Source organism: Bos grunniens, chromosome 2 (genome assembly GCF_055505025.1).
Source record: "Bos grunniens cultivar Pamir isolate PY7600 chromosome 2, Bosgru_T2T1.0, whole genome shotgun sequence".
Lineage (NCBI taxonomy): Eukaryota > Metazoa > Chordata > Mammalia > Artiodactyla > Bovidae > Bos > Bos grunniens.
This window is the reverse complement of record NC_141166.1, coordinates 135,432,874-135,458,011: the sequence shown is the minus strand read 5'-3', so window position 1 is coordinate 135,458,011 and position 25,138 is coordinate 135,432,874. Positions and strand designations below refer to the sequence as shown.

Below are 25,138 nucleotides of genomic sequence, written 5' to 3'. Positions count from 1 at the left end.
GGCCCCTGAGCCAAGCACCAAGCCCTGTCCCTTCTCTCTGAAGAGCAGCCTCCTCCCCAGGAAGGGACACACACGAGCTCCCGGAGGCCCCGGGGCGGTGTGGACTGTTTGTAGGGCAAAGAGAAGCCACTGAGTGGGGCACAGAAGGACTCAGCTTCTGAGGCCACTTTGGGGGCCTCAGTAGGGAAAATGGTTGGAGCAGGGCTGAAGGAGTTGGGGTAGCTGGGAGGGGTAGGACTGAGGTGCATTCGGGAGTGCAGCCCACAGAAGTGCTGGTAAAGTGAGTTGCTGGGGTTTGGGAAAGGGAGGAAACTGAGTTTTTGCTGATTAAGTAGAGGAGTAAAAGTGTTACTCAGTGACACAGGAGGAGCCCTAGGGAAGGTGCCATTTGGGTGGTATGGGGAACAAGGATTCAGTTTTGAATGTGTGAAGTTTGGGGTCCAGTCCCAAGGGACTCAGAGGGTCAGACAGCGGGGTTCCTGCCCTCTTGAAGCTCACACCTGGGGGAGACAGGGGATCACAGAGCAGGGATGGTGTGTGTAGGGTCTAATCAGAGCAGGTCTGATGGGAGACCTGAGTTGCGGGGTCCTGCGAGTGCTCACCTGTGTCCACGCCCTAACCCAGGGAACAGCAGGATGGCACAGACATCCTCCCAATCTCAGGGTGCTTGAGGTCCTGTCCTTGCCGACGCAAGCCCTTGCACAACCCGGCTTCAGGTGTGTGCCCCATCCACTTACCTTCTCACAGTGCTTACTCCTGTTGGGGTACCTCATATCTGGCTGTGTGCTCGCTGCTTCCAGAGTGTCCCGGCCTTACGTACTCCCAGCTGCCCTGGGTCACAGCAAGCCCCTTCTCCACACGAAGGCTCACCTTTCAGCAGGAAACAGGCCCTTCGGCTATGGTCCACCAGAGCCTGGGTGTCCCTGCCCAGAGATAACTGCACTTCCCCCAGCAGGACGGGGCCTCCTGGGTGCAGAGGTATTGAAGCCCCAGGCCCATGGCACAGGTCCCCACTCCCAAGGCCCCCTGGAAAATGCTGATCTCAGTAAGGGAGTGTGGGGAGGATTCGTTGCTCCTAGAATTGGCAGTCTTGTCTTTCATGTGGCCCCAATCTGCCACCTGAGGGGTGCTCAGTGCCTGAAGGGCCTCAGAAGCCTTATTTAGACAGAGCAGGTCCTCCGTGGCAAAGGGAAGGCTGGTGCTCAGGAGGAGGAAGGTGCCATGATAGAGAAGTACCCGAAGCCTGTTCTTCCATGAGGCTTTCACATCCAGTAGCTGCATGGGCCCCTCAATCCCAGGACAGTTGGGAGCACAGAGGCTGGAGCAGCTGCACTCGATGCTCGGCCAGCCCCTGCTTGGATCCAGTGCCCAGGGCACCTGACTACTGGATGGGCAGAGCAGTCCACAGCACCAGCTTCCTGGAGGAGTCCTCAGGCACTGTCCTCACACCGAGCCTCCCCCGTCACCTCCCACCCCTCTCCTACCTGCTCCTTGAGGTACAGATGCTTGGGCTCCTTTGCATGCACCCCCTCTTTAAGGCCCTCTTTTCCTGGACCTTTCTGTGACCAGCTTCTGCTCCAGCATCCAGAGAGGTCTTTCTGAGCTTCTTTTCCTCCCCAACCCCTGCACCTTTTACCTCAACGGTCCTTAGTCCAATATGTAATTTTCTATGTGTTGATTTGTTTGCAAGGATCCTCTCATTGTGGCACAGCAGACTATTTCCAATGACTGAATCATGCATGCACACACCAGGTACTCAATAAATATTTCTGGAATGCACTCATTTTACTAGGTTGATCTGAAGTGACTATGAACTGTAGACACGAGTACAGGGAGACCTAGTTCCCCCTGTGAGATGTCTGCAGCCTGGCTGGGGCTTTCAGCAGCCACACAAAGGTGCCGCATGGGAACTGGGGCAGAATCCCTACCGCTTCCATCCAGCCACATTCACCCCCTCACAGCCACCTTGGAAGGGGTGGGTCAGTCTTCCACACGGGTCAATAAAAAATCCACTGACTTCAGGGCTAAGGGGGTTGAGCCATCACGACTAGAAGTCAAGGCAGTGAGGACAACAGCCTTGCAAGCTGGGGCTACCATCACCCCCATTTCAGGGATGAGAACACTGAGGCACACGGGCTTGGGTGAGCTGCTCAAGCACACACTGGCTGCAGAGCCAGGCTCTTGGATCCCAGGGCTTCCACTTTCACTTTCCCTGCCTTCTCAAACAGGGAAGAAGGAAGTTAGCTGGTGCTGATCTGGGGTGGGGTCCACTCTCAGCCATTGCTTCAGAAAAGTGGCCCATGATGGGGAGCCCTGAGTTCTCGGCTCTGGGCTTGAATCTTGCCTCCATTTTCACTAGGTGTGTGAACCGGGGAAGAAACAGGGACACCTGAATCTCAGTGGGGCTGTCCTGCCTGGCTCTTACTCTCTGTGTCTCTGTGCCCCTTCCAAGCAGTTGTCCCAGAACAGCTCTCAGCCTTGGAAACAGGCTCAAAAGGGCCACTTTCTCTGAGACCAAACCCTCATGGGAATCCTTATGGAATGTTCTTCACAGCTCTGCTGCCCTCAGGGCCATGCCAGGCCAATGTCCAGCAGGGAGCTCTGTGGACACCCTAGCCCAGCTCCCCTGCCCGGAAGCACCTCCTGCCTGAATCTCTAGCCCCTTTCAAAGTTCCTTCTGGGAAGTTTCCCAGAAACCTCAGCTCCATGGTTCACTCCTGCTTTGCTTGGCCACACGGACCCTGGCTGTACCCCAGGCTCCACTCTGGGAGCATCTGTCCCTGACCATCAGATTCCAGCTATTCTCAATGCTACTGGGGACCACACTCCACCTGTCTCCCTTTGTACCATCACCCAGGAGCTTTATCTCTGAGAAGCTGGATTTCCTCACCTGGTAATATAGAAGTGCAGATGAATCTCCTCTTCGGCATGCCTTTCCATCTACTCTGTGTGAACATCTTCTGTTCATTGCCAAGGAGTTGCGCCCACCTTCCCCTGAAGGTTGCTTCCATTGTCTCCCAGGTACCTCCTCAGTGCAAAGGCACCCAGGAAGTGAGTGTGCCTGGGCACGCCTCTGCCTTTCATGGGGGATAGATGTGAAGAAAGGGATGAGGGGAGTTACAGGGGTCTTAGAGAGACAGGGGGACAGCAAGTTGGGGCAAGAAGCTCTCTGATGGGAGTGGAGTGGTGTGGATTAGGATGCCGTGGTGCCCCAGGCAACAGACAAGATGCATCCTGTCTCTGGGATGATGCTTGTTCTCTTCAAGCAGAGGTGGTGAGATCAGGTGTGTGAGCTGCCTGGAATGGAGGAGCCCCTTGTCCTGCAGCTGTGGCCCCTGTGCTTGGGGAAAGGCAGGAAGGAATGGGAATGGTGAGGACAGGACAAATCCTTTGCTCAGCCTCCAGGCTCCCATATCCTCCTTTATGCAAAACAGTTCTCCTGGAACCGTGGAAGCGCAAGGACCCTTCCAGGGGCTTCGCTGAGTTCCTCACAGGTGTGTCAGGCTCTGCCCGGCTCTGCACGCTCGGCCAGGTGTTCTCCATCTGTGCTCATTGGGAAGTTCTGACATCAAGGTCCACCCTGGCCTTAAGCACTCAGCAGGGTGCACCTGCTTCCTTCTCCTGATGGCCCTTGAGGGAAGCTGGAGCGGGCTCCCCTGGGCCTTCTCCAAGGGGAAGAGAGGCTTTACTGTCCCCACCACATTGGCCCTCCCATGCACCAACTTTAGAATCTTAATTCAGTCTGGGCCCCCTGCAGAGCATTTGACATGGTCCCTTGACCCCAGGAAAATCTGATTTGCAGAGTTGGGTGTGAGAGGGGCAAGGTGTTGGGGGCAGGAGAGCCTCTGTCCCCAGCACTGCCTTCCAGGCTAGCCAAGAGAGAACACTGGAGCCACATCTGCCTGTGGCTCACCCCTAACAGTTGTGCCTCCCTGGCTATCTGAGCTGGCCCTTTGCAGATGTGTACTTATGTTAAGGACCATTTGGTTTCGATTCCGGCCAAAGCATGGAGTCATTTGTTGTCACCCACTCTCCAGCCTTCAGGAGCTCTCTTAAATTCTGTTTCCAGTATACTCATAATTTGCCCCACATTTGGTGGCAACAGTGCAGGCAGGCCAGCTTCCTACCAAGGCTCACTGAAGCTTCCTGAAGGTTTATTCTCTCCTCATCCTCAGTTCCCTAGAGCAGGCACATTATGGGAGACTCAGGCAATTCTGGACTTTACACCCTGGGAGCTGATGGAGGCCCAGGGGCCTAAAGGCAGAGGCAAGGGCAGGCCAGAGGCTAGGAGAAAATTGCAAGCGGGGCTGCAGCACATTCAGGGAGGGCATTCAGGCACCAGGATCAGCCTCTCCAAATGCATAGTTTCTCTTGAATCTTAAGCACACCTGCTGAGGCTGCCTCTCCTGGCATCCGCCTGTTCCCTGGGTCAGCACCCCTCCACCTGCCTGTGAATCTGTGACCTACTCCATATTTCTCCTAACACCCCTGTCCTGTCAGACTAGCTGGAGGGAGCAGTTTGTGTCCTTTGTGATCCAGACCCTGGCTGGGGCACAGGCCCATCTCTACGTGCACCTGGGGACGGAGGAATAAACAGAGTGAGGCAGGGCACACCAAGGGATGCACAGGCTGATCCCCAACTGTCTGCCCAAGCCCGTTCTCGTCCCTTACCACAGTGCCTCGGCATCTAGTGCAATGTTTTCTCTTTGACCACTCAGTTCACTCCCCAAATTGCTGAACCTGCAGTGTGTGATAGTCTTGAAATTGGAATCAGAGAATTTAAACATGGTGAGCTTGGCTAATTAGAAACCTGCTGTGCACATCCCTCTGCAAACCTAATTGTCCTACCTTTAAAAAACAAAACAAAACAGCACTATTTTCAGAGCTGTTTTAGATTCACAGCAAAATTGAGAGCAAGGTACAGAGACCTCCCACACACCCCACCCCTACACGGGTTCAGTTCAGTCGCTCAGTCGTGTCTGACTCCTTGCGACCCCAGGGATGGCAGCACACCAGGCTTCCCTATCCATCACCAATTCCCGGAGCTTACACGTGTAGCCTTCCTCTTTAGCAACATCCACCACTACAGTGGCACAATTATCATGACTGATGTATTTACACTGACACATCATTATCATCTGAAGTTCAGAGTTCACATTAATCAGGGTTCACTCTTGGTGTTTTACATTCTATGGGTTTTGACTAATGTATAACGACATACACCGGCCACTAGAGCATCACACAGAGTATTTTCACCATCCTAAAAATCCTCTGTGCTCCACCTATTCATCCCTCCTTTGTTCTAAACCCCTGGCAACCACTGATCCTTAAACTTTTTGTCTTTTAATAACAAAGGAGCGAGCATACCCTTTAACTCCATAATGCAGTCAAGTACTCCTAAAACTTGTTCTCCAGTGAAAAACTCAGATATGGACGTGAGTCTGAGCAAACTCCAGGAGACAGTGGACAGGGAGGCCCAGCATGCTGCAGCCCATGAGGTCACAAAGAGTTGGACAAGACCGAGCAACTGAACAGCAACAAATGACTATATTTGACTTATTTCCCCTTGGACTGCTGTGGGATTAAATGGCACAAACTATGGCAGGGACCTATTCCGAGACTGAGGCATGGTAAAAGTTTGGTAAATGGAACCGCCACCGTGGTAATTTGCTAGCCTGGGGTCTGCCCCTCTGATAAGCTATGAAGCTGGCACAGGCCCCACTTCCTGGGCCTCTGAATGTCCCAGGACAAGCAACAGCAGTGTCACTTGGGAACTTGTTAAAATAAATATCCAGGCCCCACCCTAGATCTGCCATCCAGAGACTCTAAGGGGGGTCTGGCAGCCTATGTTGTAACACATCCACCAGGAGGTTCTGATGCTTAAGTCTGAGAACCTGCCCTCCAAGGACAAAGGTCCGATAACTGTAGACTCTGTGGCCAGGGAGATGTGTATGTTCACTAGACCTCTGGGGGCTTTAGCACCTTAAGGCAACAAAGAAGAGGGAATTAACATTTGCTGAGCACCTCTGAGGGCTTCACTGGTAAGCTCAGATGGTAAAAAATCTGCCTGCAATGCATGAGACCTGCCTGGATTCAATTCCTGGGTTGGGAAGATCCCCTGGAGAAGAAAATGGCAACCCACTGCAATATTCTTGCCTGGAGAATGCCATGGACAGAGGAGCCTGGAGGGCTACAGTCCGTGGGGTCGCAAAGAGTCAGACACAACTGAGCAACTAACACTTTTTTTCTGAGGTTTAACTTCTCCTCTAAACTCCACAGCAACCCCATAAGGCAGGTCTTCCTCTTCTCTAAGAAAAGGGCTTAGAAGGGGAGACCAAGATTATGCAATTCCTTTGCTCCCACCACCAGGGGCCTCAGGGACATCTTCTCACAAGGTCCATGGATTCCAGGAAACAAGCAACCAAAACTTTCAGATGATCTCAAGGCTGCCCCCTCTGCTCCCACACCCCACAAATTCTAGCCATTTACCTCTAGACTTTCTGCCCTGCTCTGACTGCTCTGAGGATCTGCGAGAAGCAGAGAGAGATGGGTGTGGGGGAAAGCACAGTCTGACAGGCAACACTGGACAGGTACTGCCGACCAGGAACAGTATTCAAGGGGACAAGAAATTGGGTGACGGGGCAGGCATGGGCAGGGGCATGCAAAGCCAGTCTAAGCAGGCGCTACGCCTCCATGAGACACATCCCAGAGGTGGTGGGCTTGGAGTGGGACTGCAGTATGACACCCACGAGCCTTTGGCACTTGTCTTTCTTTGGGATCTTCCAGCATAAAACTCGGAGAAGGCAATGGCACCCCACTCCAATACTCTTGCCTGGAAAATCTCATGGATGGAGGAGCCTGGTGGGCTGCAGTCCATGGGGTCGCTAAGAGTCGGACACAACCGAGCGACTTCACTTTCACTTTTCACTTTCATGCATTGGAGAAGGAAATGGCAACCCACTCCAGTGTTCTTGCCTAGAGAATCCCAGGGAAGGAGGAGCCTGGTGGGCTGCTGTCTATGGGGTCGCACAGAGTCGGATACGACTGAAGTGACTTAGCAGCAGCCGCAGCATAAAACTATCTTTAAAAAAAATTATTTTTTACAACTGTAAATCCAGGCTGGATGGTGATTCTCAGGTCTTTTCTTTTGATTTGAAAAGAAAATAAACACATTTGTGTTTGTGCATAGAAATCTTGTGGCCATCGTGGCTAATGGGAGCATGTCTCCTGGGCGGGCCTCATCTCCTTAAAACCCACAAAGAAAACATTCAGGACTTCCCCTTGCTGCTTAGCAGAAGACAGCTCTCCTCTACCCGCGCGAGACGATTCTCCATTTGCCTCCAACCTGCCGGAGCATATATCTAGAACGGAGGGGAGCCAGAGTGGGTCCTGGACCCAGAATTTGGGTCTAGGGACTCCAGTCCACACTGGGGGCCTGATCGCCTACGTGTTGCTGACCGTCTCTGGGATTCAGTTTCTTCAACTGGCAACTGAGAATGCTGGGCAAACGCCCTGAAATTTCTCGAGGTCTTCGACGGAAAATGTCGCCCTCCCCACGGAAGGGCAGGGACTCCCCAGGTGAGTCGCAGGTCGCTGGCGCGCGTGCCGCGTAGAATGCGAATGCACGCCTCTGTGTGGTGTTTGTGCAGAAGTGCGGAGCGCGTTCTTTCTTATTAAACACTCCCAGGCTCCGGGTCTGCCCAGGAACTCAGCTGGCACCGGGCGCGGGGGCTGGGTGCTCCCTGGGGCGCCGAGCCTTGTCGGCGGACAGCTCCGGCGTGTGTCTGTGGGTCTCGGCCGCTGCAGTGGCCCTGGGGTGCTAGAGCGGCCGGACGCGGGAAGGCGGGGCTTCTGGGCGACCGGGCGGGACGTGGGCTGGACGGGGCGGGGCGCGCGGCGGCGTTAGGGGAGCCTGGCTCCGCCGCTGGCTCTCGGTGCTGCGAGCGGGCCACCATGCTCAGCGTCGTGCACTTCCTCCGGAGCTTATTTAAGGTGAGACGCGGCACCCCCCTGGCCACTGCGGGCGCTGGGCGGCTTATGGCTACGCGCTGGGAGCAGAGCTGGTGCACGCCGCTGCGCCCCGAGCTTACCGCTGGGCACCGGGTGGTTAGGGGCACCCAGGGCGCTCCTTGCCGCCCCCAACTTTCTAAAGTGCCGGTCGAGAGAGCGTGTCCGCCCCGATACGGGAAAGGAGAGGTGCCCATCAAAGGTAGGTTGGACGGCAGGCCAGGGTCAGCATTGGTGAGGTACACGCCCAGTGCCCGGCCTCCATGGCACCTGCTCACCCTCAGCACTCAGGGCACAAGTAAGCCTAGGCTCCTCCGAGCAGGACCACCGGTTCTGGGAAGGACGGTTTGTGCCTGATCCAGTCGTGCCCAGGAAGTCGTTGATATTTTTATTACCCAGGCTGAGGGGACCCGAGGTACCCAGGGAGCATACCAGCTGGGTTGGGGCATCATTTTGAGAAGGGGATGTCTAAGCGTAGGTAGGAGAACAGGAACCTGGGGAGTTTTAGATTTCTGTGTGAAGTGCCCCTCTGCCCAGGCGAGAATCTCCAGACCACTCATTAGTCAAGTTTCTCTGGGGCACCCTTACCTTCCATGCCCTGATGGGGACCCTATGGTGAGTAGTTGGCTGCAGATTGCCTAGCTCCACCTCCACAGGTGAGAAACCTGCTCCGTGGTGGGAGGCAGGATGGGGTTGGCTCTGCCTGAAACCAACTGCATAAAAAAGAAGAGGCAAAGAATTAGCCCCTCAGTAGGCAGCCAAACACTGGGGCCTGCCAGAGCATGGAACTGGCCGTGGTGGGAGGAGTTGCTCTACTTGGCTCTGAGACCACTTTCTCCTAGAGTGCAGACTGAAGGGTCCAGGTAGAGTTCTCTGGCTCTAAGAGCCCTGGGGAAAGTGGCGGGAAGCCAGATGATCTAGAGCTGCACCTGCAGGAACCCTGCCCTCAGCCAGTCTGGAAGAGCAGGCTGAGAATCAGTTCACACCACAGGAATAATTAATGCATACAACTCAGGAGGGGAGAGGGATGGAGGCTTTCAGCAACTTGTATTAGTGAGTGATGTTCTTTGGTGTTCTTTGAAGAACAGGGGATTGTGGCAGGTGTCAGGGCTGTAGCTCTGAACACGCAGACCCCCCTCATCCTCCTTTGCATTCTGATTCTGTTACTGACAAGCTGTACAGACTTGGTGCAATCACTTAACCATGCTGGTCTTTGTTTTCCTGTTTGAAAAGTGTGGACAACAATTCCACACCTTTCTAGGTGGGTATGAGGATCTAATTACAAACCATACATGTGTTTTAGAGTACTGAGCCAAGGACCTTGGTCCTTTTCCACCCATGGCAGTGGTCACAGGCCACCCAGGTGAGGGGAAGTTTGCTGGGCAGAATCAGGAGCACAGGAAAGAGGCAAGCGTGACTGGGGAGGAGGTCACTGGACCTCCCAGGGCCTTGCCTGCCGGCTGAGTGGGAGCCTCCTAGGAAGGGGGTCCTTTGACTAAATATTCTCATGGGACACACTCTCCTCGCATTCCTAGCCTGTCCCCAGCACCCGCTGCCTACCCTAGGGTCCCCAGAGCCTTAACACATGTCAGACCTCTCTCTGTGCATACCATGGGAATGAGTAGATGTGCCTCTCAAAGGATGTCCCTTTCTGCTGCCCTGCAGAGCCACCCTTGGGAGGAGCCTTGAATGCCACGGTAGGTAGTCCACTTCTGGCTGTGCAGGTATATCTTGCAGAGCCACCATATAAAGACCATTCACACATGCTTTTCCTTTAGACACTGGTCATAAGGAATGCCCCACTGGGCCACAGGAGTGGGAAGTACAGGGAACCACCTCCTGACCTCTTGTGAGCCTGGGCCTGTACTACCACTTGGTGATAAGTAACTGACTTGGTTACTTGCCTGATCAAGAATGCTGCTCCATCCTAGGGAACTCAGATCACTGGAGTCCCACAGTCAGACTCTGATAATAGAGACACAGTCTCTACCAAGGTCCAGGAGCAAGAACAATCCATCAAACCCCAGTCCCCAGCTGAGACTTCTGTTGGGATTTGTTCTGCTCCAGGCACTGTGGGAACCAAGGGTGTCGCAGTCTTGTGACAGAGCCTCTCACAGTGCAAGAAGAGCAGAGAACCTGCTCACGACCTTTGGGATCACCCAGCAGATGAGCTGGAGCAGCACACCTAAGGAAAAATAGGTTGCTTCAAAAATCCAGACCCCTGCCCAGCACTGTGCATCTTTCTTGAGGGTCAGGTGCCAAAGTCCAGCAGCATGTCTTTCACCTTCAAAAGGCTTTCCAAAATGTTCCAGACAACTGAATACCTCTGCTGCCTGCCTGGATGTTTCACTGAAGTAGAAGTTCTCTCTGTTTTCATACTATGCATGTTGCTCAGTCATATCCGACCCTTTGCAACCCTATGGAAAATAGCCCACCAGGTTCCTCTGTTCATGAAATTTTCAAGGCAATGATTGATACTGGAGTGGGTTGCCATTTCCTTCTCCAGAGGATTTTCCCGACCCAGGGACTGAACCCCTGTCTCTTCAGTCTCCTGCATTGGCAGGCAGATTTTTTTCTTTTATCACTGTGCCACCTGGGAAGCCTCTCTGTTTTCATTTTTAAATTAATTTTTATTGGAGAATACTTTACAATGTTGTGTTAGTTTCTGTTGTACAGCAAAATAAATCAGCTATATGTATACATATATCCTCTCTTTTTTGGATTTCCTTCCCATTTAGGTCACCACAGAGAACTGAATAAAGTTCCTGGAGCTATACAGTATGTTCTCATTAGCTATCTATTTTATACATAGTATCAATAGTAAATATATAAATATACATAGATATATGTACGCATGTATGTATCAGTTCCAATCTCCCAATCCCTCCCACCCCTCTTCCACTCTTTGTGTCCATATGCTTGTTCTCTATGTCTGTGTCTCTCTTTCTGCTTTGCAAATAAGATTGTCTGTACCATTTTTCTTGATTCCACATAAGTGCATTAATGTATGATATTTGTCTCTCTCTTTCTGACTTCAGTCTGTATGACAGTCTCACGGAATCTCTGCCCCACACTCCAGTCCCCATCAGGGTACCTTGCTAATTGCTGTTCTCCAAGCCCTGTCAGTATGGTGGTACCACAGATCAGCATGAGGTCTTTAGAAGTAGGAAGGTCAAAGTCTCTGCTCACTAAATTATGGCACAGAATCAGCAGAGCCCTGAAGCAGGGCGATGAAGCTATGCTGTGCCTCTCACAGGGAAAGCGACTGATTTGTGCTGATCCCCACGTCAACAGTTGAGATAAGAAACATATATGCACACAGGTACACTTTTTGCCAAATCCATGGACAAGGACTGTAATGCATTTGTTCCATTTAGGGAGATTGCTTGTGGGTCAGAACAGGAGAGTCCAAACAGTCAAATGTAAAATGGCCCATCGGCGTTTCCAAGGCCCCATGTCTTCTGAGCAAGCTGAGCTGGGATGTTGAACAGGGCTGCAGTAGGGGTTTCCTGTCCTCCACTACGATTTCTCAGTCGCCAGAGCTGAAGTGTTGCTTTTGATCCCCTGTTTTGGAGGGGTAGGGGTGTTCAGAAGCCTCGGTTAGCCTTTCTTCCCACAGTGTGTCCACATCATGAGTGAAGGAATGGAGGTGGAGTTTCCACCAGGGACTGAGCGTGTCTTTGCCAACTTAACACTGTGGAGCTGGGGAAATCTCTGGAGGACAGACTCAGGATTCCAATGGGCTACTGTGAGGTGGACGCATGGGGAGGCTCCATTTATGACCTGGCATGCCTTCCACTTCTCATAGGCCACGAGTTCATGTTAGAACGGAGCCAGTGCTCACTAACTTCTGACATGCCCAGGTGTTTCTCTGTATGGAGCCTTCAGAAGATTCATAGTACTGTTTGCTTAGGATGTTATTGCAGGTGACTGGCCTCCTCCTCATTGAAGGAATTCTGTCTGTTGTCTCAAACCCGGGAGTTAGGCAAGGGACAGTGAAGTTTAATCAGTAAATATTTATTGAATATCTACTGTCTTCCAGACACTGTTTTAGGCACAGTAAGAACTTGGTTTTTGTTTTTTTTTTTTTGCATTTTTTTCTAAAATATTGTGAATGTGCTCAGTCGTTCAGTCATGTTTGACTCTTTACAACCCCATGGACTGTGTCCCACCAGGCTCCTCTCACTTTGGGATTTTCCAGGCAAAAATACTGGAGTGAGTTGCCTTTTCCTACTCCAGGGGATCTTCCCAATGCAGGGATCAAATCTGCATTTCCTGCATCTCCTGCATTGGCAGGTGGATTCTTTACCACCTTACCATCTGGGAAGCCCTTTCAGTATTACACAAGTCCGGCAGGACCCCGCTGGTGTTGCCCATCTACTTCAGTCCTGGTACCCCCAAAGAGCTGTGACATCAGAACATTCATTTTGGCTTCTGGCACTGTAACACTGCTTCTCATCCTCTGTCATCCAATCTGCCACTGCCCCGTCTGCCACCACCAAAGACTGCGTTTCTCATCAGCATCACCAGCTGATAAAGAATAGCATCTGTGGCAGTCTTCCAAGATGCTGACATTCTCCTTGCCAAAGTAGGTCTCTGTGCCTCTGTGTCTTTTGGCTTTATAGGGGACACAGTTAGGGGGTTGTGAGCAGATTGCTCTTGGTAAATCCACCCCAACACTCTGTCCCTTAAGGTATTTTGACTCCTTCAAGGAATTTCTGCCTTGTCCATTTCAGTTCATGAGCCAATATCAAACTGAAATTTTATTCAAGCAGCAGGTCACCTGCTGGAGCATGCCTTGGGCCCTGGAGCTAGCTTGTTCCCTCCAGAACAAGTGCCTGCACCCAAGTTAACATTATTCCTGACCCACAGTGCTGTTCTTCCCTCCCTGGCCAGATGCTCTTACAATCCATTCCCATCTGTTTCCCCAGATTTTTGCCAGTGCCTGTTGGCAAAGTGATAATTTTCTGAAACATGAACCTTTTCCTCCATAGTTTGAGTTGGTAACTGGTTCCCATGGCCATGCTGAGATAAGACTCTCTTTTTTGTTCCAGAGGCAGGGAAGGGGGCAGGGGTGGACATGAGGGGAACAGTTCTCACTTCACAGGGGAAAGTGATCATAGGTTCTTGCAGCAGTCAGAGAGAGGATCAGGGGCTGAGTAGGTTTGTGACTCTCCTAATAGATGGTCGTTGCTAAGGCCAGGGGTCTCAGGCTTTTCTGGATGATGCTCTGACTTTTATTCAAGGAACAAGGAAGCAGTCATTCAGCTCACCAATCCACACACTGAGAGAATCAGACTGATCTTGGTTCAGGGATATCTCAGGCCTGGGGCTGCAAAAGAGAGGAAATACTTTATGTTCAGTCACAGAGTCCTGGGAGCTCAGGGATTTGAGTTTGTTGTCTTCCATCTTTAATCTGGCTGGGGCAGTTAGAAATGACACAGTCACCCCACAGTGCTTGAGATCTTCATGGCTTTCCCTGTCACTTTTCCCCCGAAAGCCCCTAGTAGACACAGCTGATTGAATTAGGGGTTCGCCATGCATGCAGTGAGGTGCTGGAGTTTCGTAACTTAATGCCCAATATATTTTCACTGCCGTTGGCCTAAAATTGATGGATTAACCAATCCTAGCACTTCTCCCCCTGCTCCTTTCTTTAAGGGTCTGTTATCTATAATCACCTTAGTAACAGTTTCTTTATTAGTGAAGGCTCTTGGTTGCAAGACAAAAATGAACTCCAGTTAAGTGGAAAAAGAAAAGGAACTATCCTGTCAAGGTGTGGATAACTTCCAGGATCCAGCTTGGGTAGGATCAGGAAGGTGGGGCACAGTCAGTCCTGCTCAGCAGGCCAACTGCTGAGGATGCCTCTGGCGGGGCTGTGTCCAGACACTCAGCTCTGCCTCTCCTCTCTGAGAGTGTCTCCACCTCTCTCTTGCAGGCAGTTAGGTCTGTTCTCAAGAGCCACTGGAGCTGAGCCCAGGCTGCCCTCTGGAGGGTGGGAACAGAGGGGGTCTGCCCTTTCTGTTTCCAAGATGGGTGGGTCCCAGTTTCTCAACTGTCCTAAGAGCCCCTCTGACCCCAGTTAGGACTGCTGTTCAGATGCTGGGCAGGGAAGCAGTAAATGCCCCCACGAAGTTAAGGAAAAGTCCCACCAGGTCTCAGCCTACCAACCTTGGTGGTGAGGGGTGTGTACCCCAGTTCCTACAGGCATTTGCTAGGGAGTCACCCACATGTTTCAGCTATTCTGGGTAAAGGTTACACTAGGCACCTGAAGCCACGGACACTCTGCCCCCGGAGAGGTCACGAGGAGGCTGTCCCCTGAGTCCTAAAGAGGCCAGTCCATTGGGATGACAGAGAGGGACATGGGCATCTCTGGGAATCAGCTGCCCGCCAAGAGACCCTCAGTACCAACCCAGGGCTGCTGCTTTCCCAGCACCCAGGACTCTGCGATCCTCGGCCATGGTGCTGCTCAGGGACCTGGTGCTTCTTCTCTGCCCTGGAGCCGTCTCTCCCACATGGCCCTTCACAAGCCTCAGATGTGGCCGGACGCCAGAGGCCCCCTGTGCTTTTGTTCTGGAGCCTCCATCCACTCCCTCTGCCAACTCAGGGAACATCCCTGACCTCAACAGCTCCTCTCCATCCAGCTGTTCAAAATGTACTTCCCAAACACCTCCAAATTCTGAGTCCTGCTGTCTCCCTCTGAGCTGAAGGCTCTGAGAAGGCAGGGCTGGGGTTTGGAGCATAGTGTCCTGGGAAATGCTAGCCAAACCTGAGAATGAGTTCACCTGCAGAAGCAAAACCTTGGCCAGGTCAGTGAGTGTCTCGAGGGATCCCCTTGTCCAGGGGACCTTAGTTGGCTGACCACGGTTCTAGAGACATGTATTCCCACAACTTTCACTGCAAGCTTGGGCCAAGCTCAGCTCAGCTCTCTGGACTCTGGAGGCTTAGTCTCCGCACGTCTGGGTGCCTATCCTCCCCTTGGCCACCAGCCAGTCACAGCAGTCCTTTCCGGGCCAGCCTGAGACTCCAGCCACTCTCTCTAACATCAGGGAGGTACTTTTGGTACTGTCGGGGCTTCCTGGCCCCAGATGTTTTGTTGGCTTCTCCTCCTGGATAGAACCAGGCAGTGTCCCAGTGTCCCGAGAAGCGCTCTGTCTTTCGGGAGTCCTTTCATGGTTTCCTCGCCTCTGAAATAGGCAATCTCCTCCTCGCCATTTGTAATACTGTGATGTTCATTGGCTGCTCCGAGGCCCTCCTGGGTAACCAATGTGAGCCGTCTTAGAGATGGGGGTGGCACTGCCTGTGAGGCCTTGCTGCCACTCATCTGTTGATCCATGTGCCACACTCAAGGCCTAGGGCCCTGCCAAGGGTGCCGCCACACCACACCAGCTGCCATACCTTATCACCTCCTCCAGGAAGTCTTCCTTGATGCTTCCTTATCTCCCTTTTGGACCCTTCTCTGTGTTGTCTTTGCAACCCAGCTTCCTTCAGTCATAGGAGCACACTGAATTATAATTGTCTCTCACTTCTCCATGCACATGTTCATTTAAACATAATTTTACTAAGGATCAACTTACTGTATATTTCTATTTTGTACTGTCCTTAGAAGATTCCATGACTACACATTATTTCCTTGTTTTCTCTAAGTTCCCAGCTTTTCTGTTTATTCTCATATATGACATGCCACAGACAATGATACAAAAACAAGCCATTTCATGCCCCATGTACAACAAGTACTTAGTAATTAATGTATATACTAATTCAAAACTCACCCCACTTGATATTGAGAGGTAGATTCATGAGTGTTCATTTTATTATTATTTCATAGCATATATAAATATATTTCTGCTTTTGTGTATCATATATTGCCTGTGTGCATGCCAAACTGCTCAGTCGTGTCCGACTCTTTGTGACCCCATAGACTGTAGCCTGCCAGGCTCCTCTGTCCATGCAATTTTCCAGGCAAGAAAACTGGAGTGGGTTGCCATTTCCTACCCCAGAGGATCTTCCCTGACCCAGGGATTGAATCTGTATCTCTTGAGTCTCCTGCATTGGTAGGAGGATTCTTTACCACTCTGCTGCCTAGGAAGCCTGTATCACATATCGCATAATTTAAAAATCGACCATTTAGTAAACCAATCAGAACAAACAGGAAATAGGAAAAAAATAGAGAAATTCTCTTCTTGTTCTCAATGCACTGCTGTCCATGAAGGATCCAGCATGGGGTTGGGGAGGAGAATGAGAGAAGGACCCCTTCCTCAGTTATCACCCATGGGCTGCAGCTCGGCCCTGGATCTCCTGCCTGTCTAGACACCTGAGCACTGCAGGTAGGAGAGTGACATCCAGGACTGGATGGAGCCGTGCTCAGTGGCATCTGATTAAGTAAATGACAAGAAAATTATCTGAAGCACGAGTGAGAGGTGAATGGACTGCTCCCTTCATGGCTCAGGCTGATGCAGCCAGGGCCCTGCATGCCTGACATCTGAGGCTGCAGCTTTCAGCAAGGCTGCACATCAGAATCACCAGCCACACAAACTGAGTGGATCAGAATCCAGACCCGGGGCCCAGGCCCCAGTTCCCGAGCTTGCAGATGACGCCAGGGCATGGCTAAGCTCAGAAGCACTGTTCTACAGACCCTGGCGCTGCCTGCTCTCCACTAGGACAGGGCCATTCTCAGGGATTCTCTGGACTGAAGAGAAGCTGAGCCGAGATCGCAGGTTTCCCTGCGACCTTCACACTATCCTGATGTCCCTGAGAGGGGCACATGCTTCCCTGTTGACTGGATGTGGAGCATGGCTGAATCCCAGCGGTTTTCTGCTGTGGATCACTTCCCCCCCAGGCAGCCCCAGTGCTGTGGGTGTTCGCCGTGTACAGTGTGTACCAAACGGGCAATGTGTCTCTCCTGGCAGCTTTTTGCCATGAGGTGAAGATTTCCTGAGCCTAAGAAGTGACCTTGGAGCAGGGCCTGGGCTGGGAAGATGTACGGTGTGGTGCTGCCCCTCCTCCGAGGCCCCTGGCATTGGTGGTGGGGGCTCTCCCACCAGCTCTCCCACCAGCTCTCCCATGGGGCTCAGGTACCTTCATTTGAAACTCCTCCACTTCTAGGGATGTTGTGAAAGTTAAATGATAATAAAAACATGGAAAAACCTGCAGTCACCCAGCATAGATTAAGCTCTCAACAGTTCTTACTCACCTCCTGTGCTTCTCCTTGCCCATCTCTGTTTCTCTCCTCCTCAAAACAAATCTTTTCCCTTGAAACCAGTGGAGCCGAATGGAAGCCCATCTCCTGATACACGGCCACATGGGGGGTGTGCTGCTCAGGCTGACGCTACACCAGCCTGCAGCTCCTGACACAGGTACAAGTTGCATTTTCACAGAAGAGCTTGGACCCTATGCCCAGAATAGTTGGTGAAGCCAGTCCTTGGAGAAGCCCAAGTCCTGGAAGGGGTGTGAATATTGAGCCTTGTGAGAAAGTGGGAAGCAACTGAATGGAGGTCCATCCCTGCCTTAGAATACACTTAGTGAGAGAGGAGGGAGCTGCTGGGACACGCCCCAACCAGATGGATTTCCAGAGAGTTCTGAGAGTGGCCAGAGTGCTGCATGGTTGCATTTATCTAAAATTCCAGACAATACTCATGAGTCTCTAGTGACAGAAAGCAGAGTGTGGGACAGGTGGGGGCCGAAGAGTGGGATGGCACAGGGACCTCAGCTGCTGGGGACATGAGACATCTGTTGTCTTCTCTGGTGATAGTTTCATGGTGTATACCATGTCAGAAACCCTCAAGTCCTACCTCTGATGTGGGCAGTTTACCTCGATAGAGTCAGGGTCTCTCCCTGGCGAAACAGGACTGAAATCTCTTAGCTAGAATCTCAAAGCACTCCTCCCTGCTTAAAAATGATCCCCCTTCTCTTTTCACCCCCTTCCTGAGGTGCCATGGGCACAGAGACTACAGTGGTTTAGGGGAAGCGATGGCCAGGGAGATGGAGGCCTTGTCTTGGATAGCGTTGGGGGATTCTGGTTTTGTCAGTGGAGGTGTCCTTAGATCAAGGGTGCATTGTCTGGGTGTGTCATTTCTGGCTGGCCCTGTAAAAGCTGTAGGGCCTGGGGCGCTTGGTCATCTAGTGCCTCCACCCTGAGAGTCAGGCATTGGGCTCCTGGGAGTGTGGAGTACCTCCCTGCAGCTGTGTGAGGTGATGTTGGTTAGGACTTGCTGCTGGAGTTGGCTTGTAGGTGGGTTTGGAGAGGTTTAAGGCAGCAGGGATGCTATAAGGAAGCAGAAAGAATTCTGCAGTTGAGTAATTCAGTAAATCTCACCCAGGAGGAAGTATGATTGGTCTGAGACTAAACCTGGGATTGATGAAGCAGCAGCCATTGCCCAGAATAGCCAGCTGTTTGCTCTCTGTGACCTGGAGTGTGTGTTCTGTCTGTGCCCAGGTATGAACACGGAGGGGCTTTGTCACAGCCCTGGAGTGCCTTGCCTGATGCTGAAGCTTCATGACGTTGTTCATATTCCGCAGAAGGACACTGGGTTCCACCGTGACTCCAGGAGCGCTCCTGCATGTCATAGGCACTGTTGTCCTTCTTGCTTACTGGAAGTGAGCTGGGTGGATATCAACCCCTGAGAGCTTTATCACAGATGCTTGCCAAGGCCCTTCCTGGCCCCAGTGACCCAACTCTCCTGAGGGTGACCAGAAGGCATTTGGGAAAAGCCTTGGGGTGATTCTGTGCTGCTGTGGATCATGGCATGGAGCCCGGCTTGTCTTCTTGACTTGCTGAGCCCAGTGGAACAGGTGCTCTGAGCCCCTTAGCCCCACCCAACCAGCTCCAGCCTCCAGAAGCAAGTCCGCCCCTCCCACCAAAGAAGCGGGCCTTCCCAGCACTGCTCTGTGCTGCTCCGTGCTGAACAGGGGCAGCTAGCGAAACTGCCTCTGTCCCAAAGCATCTGCTCCTCACTTGGTGTCTGAATTCCTCAACTGGGAAAAGCCAGAAGGAGATACGAGAGACCTTGTAAGACAGGAGGTTTCCATCATCACAGTAGACTTGGGGGCACCCCATCCTAACTGTGAGCAGGGTGTGGCTCAGTCACCCAAATTCCATTTCCCTATAAAACGACGGTAACAATCTGTCAGATCACGAGTCGGTAAGCTCACATTTGTAAAACACGTGGCCTGTGTACCTTGAGTCTAGAAGACTCAGGCCCCTCAGAGGACTAGACCCCAAGGTGGGAGCATGTTTGGTATTCGGTGCCCTTCTGAGGCTGCCTCAGTCTCTCCTTTCTCTGTGAGTTCTGGAGTTTTTATGAAATGTCAGGAGAGGATTCACCAGGGAAAACATTGGCTTAGAAAAGACACAGCCTCCACCCTAAGGGTGATGAGTAAGACACGGAGGATGGCAGGACAGGTGGAGGGCAGCTCGGAAAGGACAGCCCGTGTGGCCCCACCCCTGTGCCCGCAGCCTGCTGCCCAGCTCCCCCTCCCCTCCTGATCGTCCCAGGGACCATGCAGCCCTCCCCCTCCTCACGGGCCCTCCCCTGGCCTCAGTCTCAGGAACGGGGCAGGACCTGAGCCTCTGGATAGGGCCACGTGTGGCTGGTCACTTCTGGCTGAAGCTGACTGGTCAAGTAGAGACCACAGTTGTGGGAAAGGCCATGTGGAGCAGGGACTCTTCAGTGCAGTGGGGAAGGAGGCTGGACCTAGACATGGAGGGTCAGCTGGGAGGAGCATTGAGGGCTCAGTGTCCGGGCAGGAGAAGGGCTGAATTTGTAGTTTGATGGAGTTTGCGTGAGACAGGAGCTCTCTCCAGGGCAAATGTGCTGCCCTTACCACCACCCTGTCTCAGGACCACCCTCTGAAGCAGCTGCTGGAAAGGCAGGCTTAGATCCAATCTGAAGGGCCCCAGGCTCTGGCCCACTGTTCTGATTTGATCCCAGAAGTGCACTTCGTTCATTCCAGCCACAGCATTTGCCGAGTCCTTTTTCACCCCAGGCCCTGTGCTGGGGAGACTAAGCCATGAGTGAAACAGAGTCCGGCCATCCAAGCACCCCCAGTAGGTGGTTCTAAATTCTCCTGAGCACCAGGTCAGTAACTGAAACCTGGGTATGAGGCAATGGGTGGGTTAGAGTCAGACACTGCCCGTGGGGGATGTGCCGCAGTGAGGCTGCAGGAGGGCCTGGAGGGGTTGGGGTGCTTGGGGGATTGGGCACCGGGAGGGAGTGCACTGAGCCCTGAAGGGGAGGTGCAGTGCCCACGGGGCCCGGCCAGGGACGCTGCTCGCAGGACAGTGGGCCTTGCCTCGAAGAGGCTGAGCAGGCCCTGGACACCTCTGGTCCTCCACCCCAGCCAATGCCAGGTCGGAAAGTTTTTGCCAAGGCACAGGGGTGAGAAGGGAAAGGCAGGCCTGCCCAGTGAGCAGGTACCGCCTGCCTCTGTGCGCCACAGCCCAGGCACCAGCCCGCCACAAGGCAGGGGAGGAGAGGGCTACTGCGAGGCCTCGCCTGCTGCCTGCACCTCTGCCTCCTAGTCCATAGCCCTCGTGTTTGTTTCTTTCTGAAACAGGTCCAGTGCGGACCTGGTGGAGGGGCCCCTGAAGAGGGTGCTGGGATCTGGGGAAGCTCTGGCTTGTCGCAGGGGCCTTGGGGAAGACGCCCTGTATTCCCCCGTGCCATAGAGGAACAGGGATGGGCAGGGAGATGGGTGTGTGCAAGCTTTCTGTGCCCTGTTTGCAGAGTCTTCTCCTTTGCTGTTCACAGAGGTGCCTCTGACCAGGGCCCCATGTCCAAGCAATAAGGCGAGGGTACAGCAGCCACACTGCTCATGGGGTCACTCCAAGGGACTGGCCGGGCCAGCTTCTTGCCAAGGACCCTGAGGGAGGCTTACCTCAACCTCTCTCTTGAGATATACAGCAGCAAGCCACCTTTCCTGGAACTTAAGACACACTTCTCAGAAAGCAGCTTGATTCTTCTAAAATCAAGATGCATTTATAATTGATGTGTACATTTAAGAATGATTTCCTCTTCCTCTCAAAAGCTGTCATGAACTTTGTGGCATCTGTGCAGGGAGGAAACAGAACAGTTGTAACTCCCCCTCGTGATTGGGACACCCAATGCATGCATCTCCTGAGGTCCCAGTCCCAGCCCAACCGGGAGGCAGATGACTTCCTGAAGAAACCTCCACTCCCAGGGCATCCTCAGAGTGACTTGCCAGGATGGAGGGACCTTTCCCAGGGAGGATGGAGGGGGTCCCCCAACTTTCCCAGAGAGGCTCCCACCAGCCCCAGGGCCTGCACCACATCTTCCTAGCAGTGAGTGTGATCACCATGATTTTCTGCCTGATAGACAGAGCAGCGGCCACCTTCTGGCTGTGTCCGCTGTGTCCCTCTTTGTGCAGGCAGTCACCTCTCAAGATACCTCAAGGGAGCAGGCATTTCTGGTGACCCATGTGTGTCTGCCAGAGACCTGCTGATACAGCCAGTCATCACATTCAAGGGCTGTTTCTCCGGGAGCTGGTTCTACTCTCCTCCAATGAGGCTGGTTCTGAGACCCACCCCCAGCTTGTCTGTGGCCCCCAACCAGCACTAAATGGCTCCTGATTGGATTCCCAACTCCAGATCCTCCAAATTGGCCACGTTCTTCTCTCCCTCTGGTTCTGCTGCACGTATGTCTACCTAACATAGCAGAACATACAGTACAGCACACGGTCAGCGGGCAGGGGAGAGACTGTAGGGGTGGCAAAGCCTCTGGAGGGGTGCAGCAGGCAGGCAAGTGTCCCTCCTAACAGAGGCCTCATTTGTAGATGAGTCAACTCGGGCTCTTGAGGGTGATAAGCAGAGGAGTGAAGGTAGAAGAAAACCCTACATTGATGCCCCTGTTTTTCTGCCACGCTGGGCAGCCTCCAGCAATCTGGGCTTTCCAGTGAGACCCTTTGTGATGATGTTCTGGGCGACCAGGCCTCTGCCATACATGTGCTTCTGTGTCCAATGGAGAAACCCCCTCCTTGCATAGGCATGGTGTGCCCCAGACCCACCATGAGTCTCGGAGCAACCTAGGACCCCCAGGTGCAGGCCCGCCTGGGGCTGCCACACCCACATCCCACCGTGAGAGGTTCTCTCAGTCCCTCTGAGTAGGTCTGTCTCTGAAACTGGAGCGACAACCTGCTGAAGCCCCCGTGCAGGGCCGCAGAGAGGGCAGGAGGAAGTGAGGGTCTCCAGCTTTGTGCAGTTTGTAGCCACTCTGGACATGCAGGTGTGTTTGCACACGGAGAAGGCTGGGTACTGACTGAAGCTGGGATGGAACTATCTCCCTGCTTTTCTTCTGTCTGGTGGCCTTGGGTGAGGCAGGGGAGGGGGAGGCATCACAAGAGAAATGCAGATCAAAAAGGACATGAGTTAGGACTCATCTATAGATGGTGACAGGCATCACCAGGCCGTCCCTGGTGGGCAGGCTGAGCTGGTCTCTGTCTCTTCACTTCAGTGTTGGAGGAGAGCCTGTGAAGACCCCTGGGCCAGCCCTGGGTGGCGATATTAAACCGTGTGGTGTTGTTTCTTGGGCAGTTATGTCTTCTCAGGGAAAGGAAGGCTACGCTCTTCCCCAGAAGAGACACAGCTAGGAACCGTGGGCGGGAATGTACATCAGCTGGGACCTAGGAGCAGCAGTTCTTTGTCTTGGGGAGACTTGCTCTGCGGCGGGTGAAGAAGGCCAGTCCCACACCCCTGCTAGGAAGGAACTGCTTCCAGGGCTTGGGTGGGTGGCCTCACTGCCTCTGGTCAAAAGAATGGGGCAGGGCAGGCGGGGGCCTGCAGGGAAGCCACTGGGCAGCAGGTCAGAGACTGGCTCAGGGTGCTCACATGAAGAGACACAGTCGCATCACCACCATGAACACACATGAACACACATGAACACACAGCCACTGTAGCCTCTCGACTACCGCCATTACCGGATCCTCTGTGACCCGGAGAACACACCCTCCCTCTCAGGACCTGTGGACGTGGCCCGCAAAATAATAGGGACATTCAGACTTGTTCTGCCCATCTCTGGGGACCCAGGAAAGCTCACGTGAGACACCACTAGGTACCAGAGACGGAGTCAGAAAGACCTTCCAAAACTCAAACACCACCACTTAGCAGCCTGGACAAGGAGCTATTTTGAGCTTCAGTAAGGAAATCTGCAGAAAAAAATAGGAACACCAGCCACATTTTAGGATGAAATAGTGTATATAAGGTACATGGAGAGCATCTCGTGCGTATCTGCCATCACATGTTACTTTTATAATGTTGTTGTTGTTTAGCCGCTCAATTGTCTCTGACTCTTTCTGTGACCCCATGGACTGTAGCCCTGCCAGGTTTCTCTGTCCATGGTATTTCCCAGGCAAGAACACTGGAGTGGGTTGCCATTTCCTTCTCTGGGGGATCTTCCTGACCCAGGGGTTGAATATGTGTCTCCTGTGTTGGTAGGTGGGTTCTTTACCACTGAGCCACCTGGGAAGCCCTGTTTTTATAACAGGAAAGACAAACATAACAGGAGAGACAATTTTCGTTCGGGGTGTACTGTGCAGCTGCCCTCTGGCAGGCTCAGTGCTAGGGCCTGGAGTCCTAGAGGGGCTGACGTGCTCCCCCTGGGGGAGCCTGGAGTCTGGTAGGAGAGACAGGTAGGCCCATGACAGCAACAAGGGCAACAACAGCTTCACCTCCACAGCTAGGGATTTGACAGGGAGTGGTGGTGCTGGAGACCCCAGGAGAGGAAGCACTCAGCCCTGCCTGGGAAAGAGGGAGACTCCTGAAGAGTCAGGTGGGTAGGAAGCACTAGTGTGAGGCCCCATGCACCTGTATGGATTCCTGATACCTAGGGAAAACTGAAGAGTGAGCAGGGGAGCCTCTGAAGGAGGCGGGACAGCATGCCTGAAGGCAAAGAATCAGTGCTGGGACATCTTAGGAGTAAGGAGGGGCTGGGAGAAGTGAGGATGCAGAGCAGGGCCAGGGTGGGCTGAGCCCGGGTGTTCGTGTGGGCAGTGGAGAGCCCAGGGGGTGATACCAGTTGTGGATGTGCCGAGACCTGAGGCAAGGGCTGGGGGGCACAGGAGCCCACCCCTTCTCAGGGCAGGATGTCCTTGTCCTGCTCAGAGGCCAGGAGCAGGACAGAAGAGGGCTTAGTGGGAAAAGGGCAGAGCCATCACAGCCAACAGGACAATATTAGAAGATTCGTTGCTCTCCTGAGCCCAGAGCAAGCTCCTCTCCCCTATGGATCCTGCGCCTGCCACCTGTACAGGCCAAGAAGTTTCTCAGGTTTCAGAGAAGAAGCTGTCTCTTTCTGGAAGCTTGACACACTCAGGTCAGGAAACTTCCATCATGGTTCACCTGGCAAGAGCCCACATGTCTGGTTCCTTGGATTTCCTGGCTTGGCATTTTCCAGTAGACACCTCTGTAAGGAATCACAAGGGACTCCCTGGCTCCCCCACAACCATCCTAAGGCCCAGGCTGGGGTCTTCTGGAGGGAATCCCACACAGTAGCCCACACTCTGATGCTAACAGGCATATGGCTGATAATGAGCCTGTAATGGCAGAAAATTCAGAACAGATGGAAGAGGGAAGAGAGTTGAGCTACCCCATTACTCATGATGCAATTGGGTGGCTTCAGAGATAGCACCTGACCTAATTCCATCTTTTCATCTGTAAAACACTGCCTACTTCACAAGCTTGTTGTTTGGACTTAGCTACAAGGTGAGATTTGAAGGAGGCATGTAATGCTGACGCTTTTCCTTTCCAATCTTCATCATATGGCAGATTACAAAGCACAGAGGTAGGCTTTGACTCAAGTCTTTCGCTGGACACTGTGAGGCAATCACGGTCCAGGGTGGGGCTGCTGAGACATGTGTGGGCTGGACCAGGTGTCTGTGAGCATCAGCTTTCAGGACCAGCCGTTTCTCGCTTCTCCTTGAGCTGTCTTGTGTCTCCATGGCACATTCTATGCTATGCTATGCTATGCTAAGTCACTTCAGTCGTGTCCGACTCTGTGTGACCTCATAGATGGTAGCCCACCAGGCTCCCCTGTCCCCGGGATTCTCCAGGCAAGAACACTGGAGTGGGTTGCCATTTCCTCCTCCGATGCATGAAAGTGAAAAGTGAAAGTGAAGTCGCTCAGTC

At 53.0% G+C, this 25,138-nt stretch overlaps 1 protein-coding gene across 2 annotated transcripts in view; it reads left to right on the top strand.

Annotated features, from left to right (window-relative positions):
• The first annotated feature begins 7,701 nt into the window (after window positions 1-7,701).
• Window positions 7,702-25,138, top strand: part of ARHGEF4 (Rho guanine nucleotide exchange factor 4) — a 331,792-nt gene continuing 314,355 nt past the window's right edge. The window contains exon 1 of one of the 2 annotated variants that reach the window (XM_086372203.1): window positions 7,702-7,992. In XM_086372203.1, coding sequence (XP_086228329.1) covers window positions 7,954-7,992 — 39 coding nt within the window. In that variant the 5' untranslated portion in view covers window positions 7,702-7,953. Of the gene's footprint in view, window positions 8,210-25,138 lie in introns of both variants that reach the window. The other variant, XM_086372239.1, reaches the window with a different exon arrangement.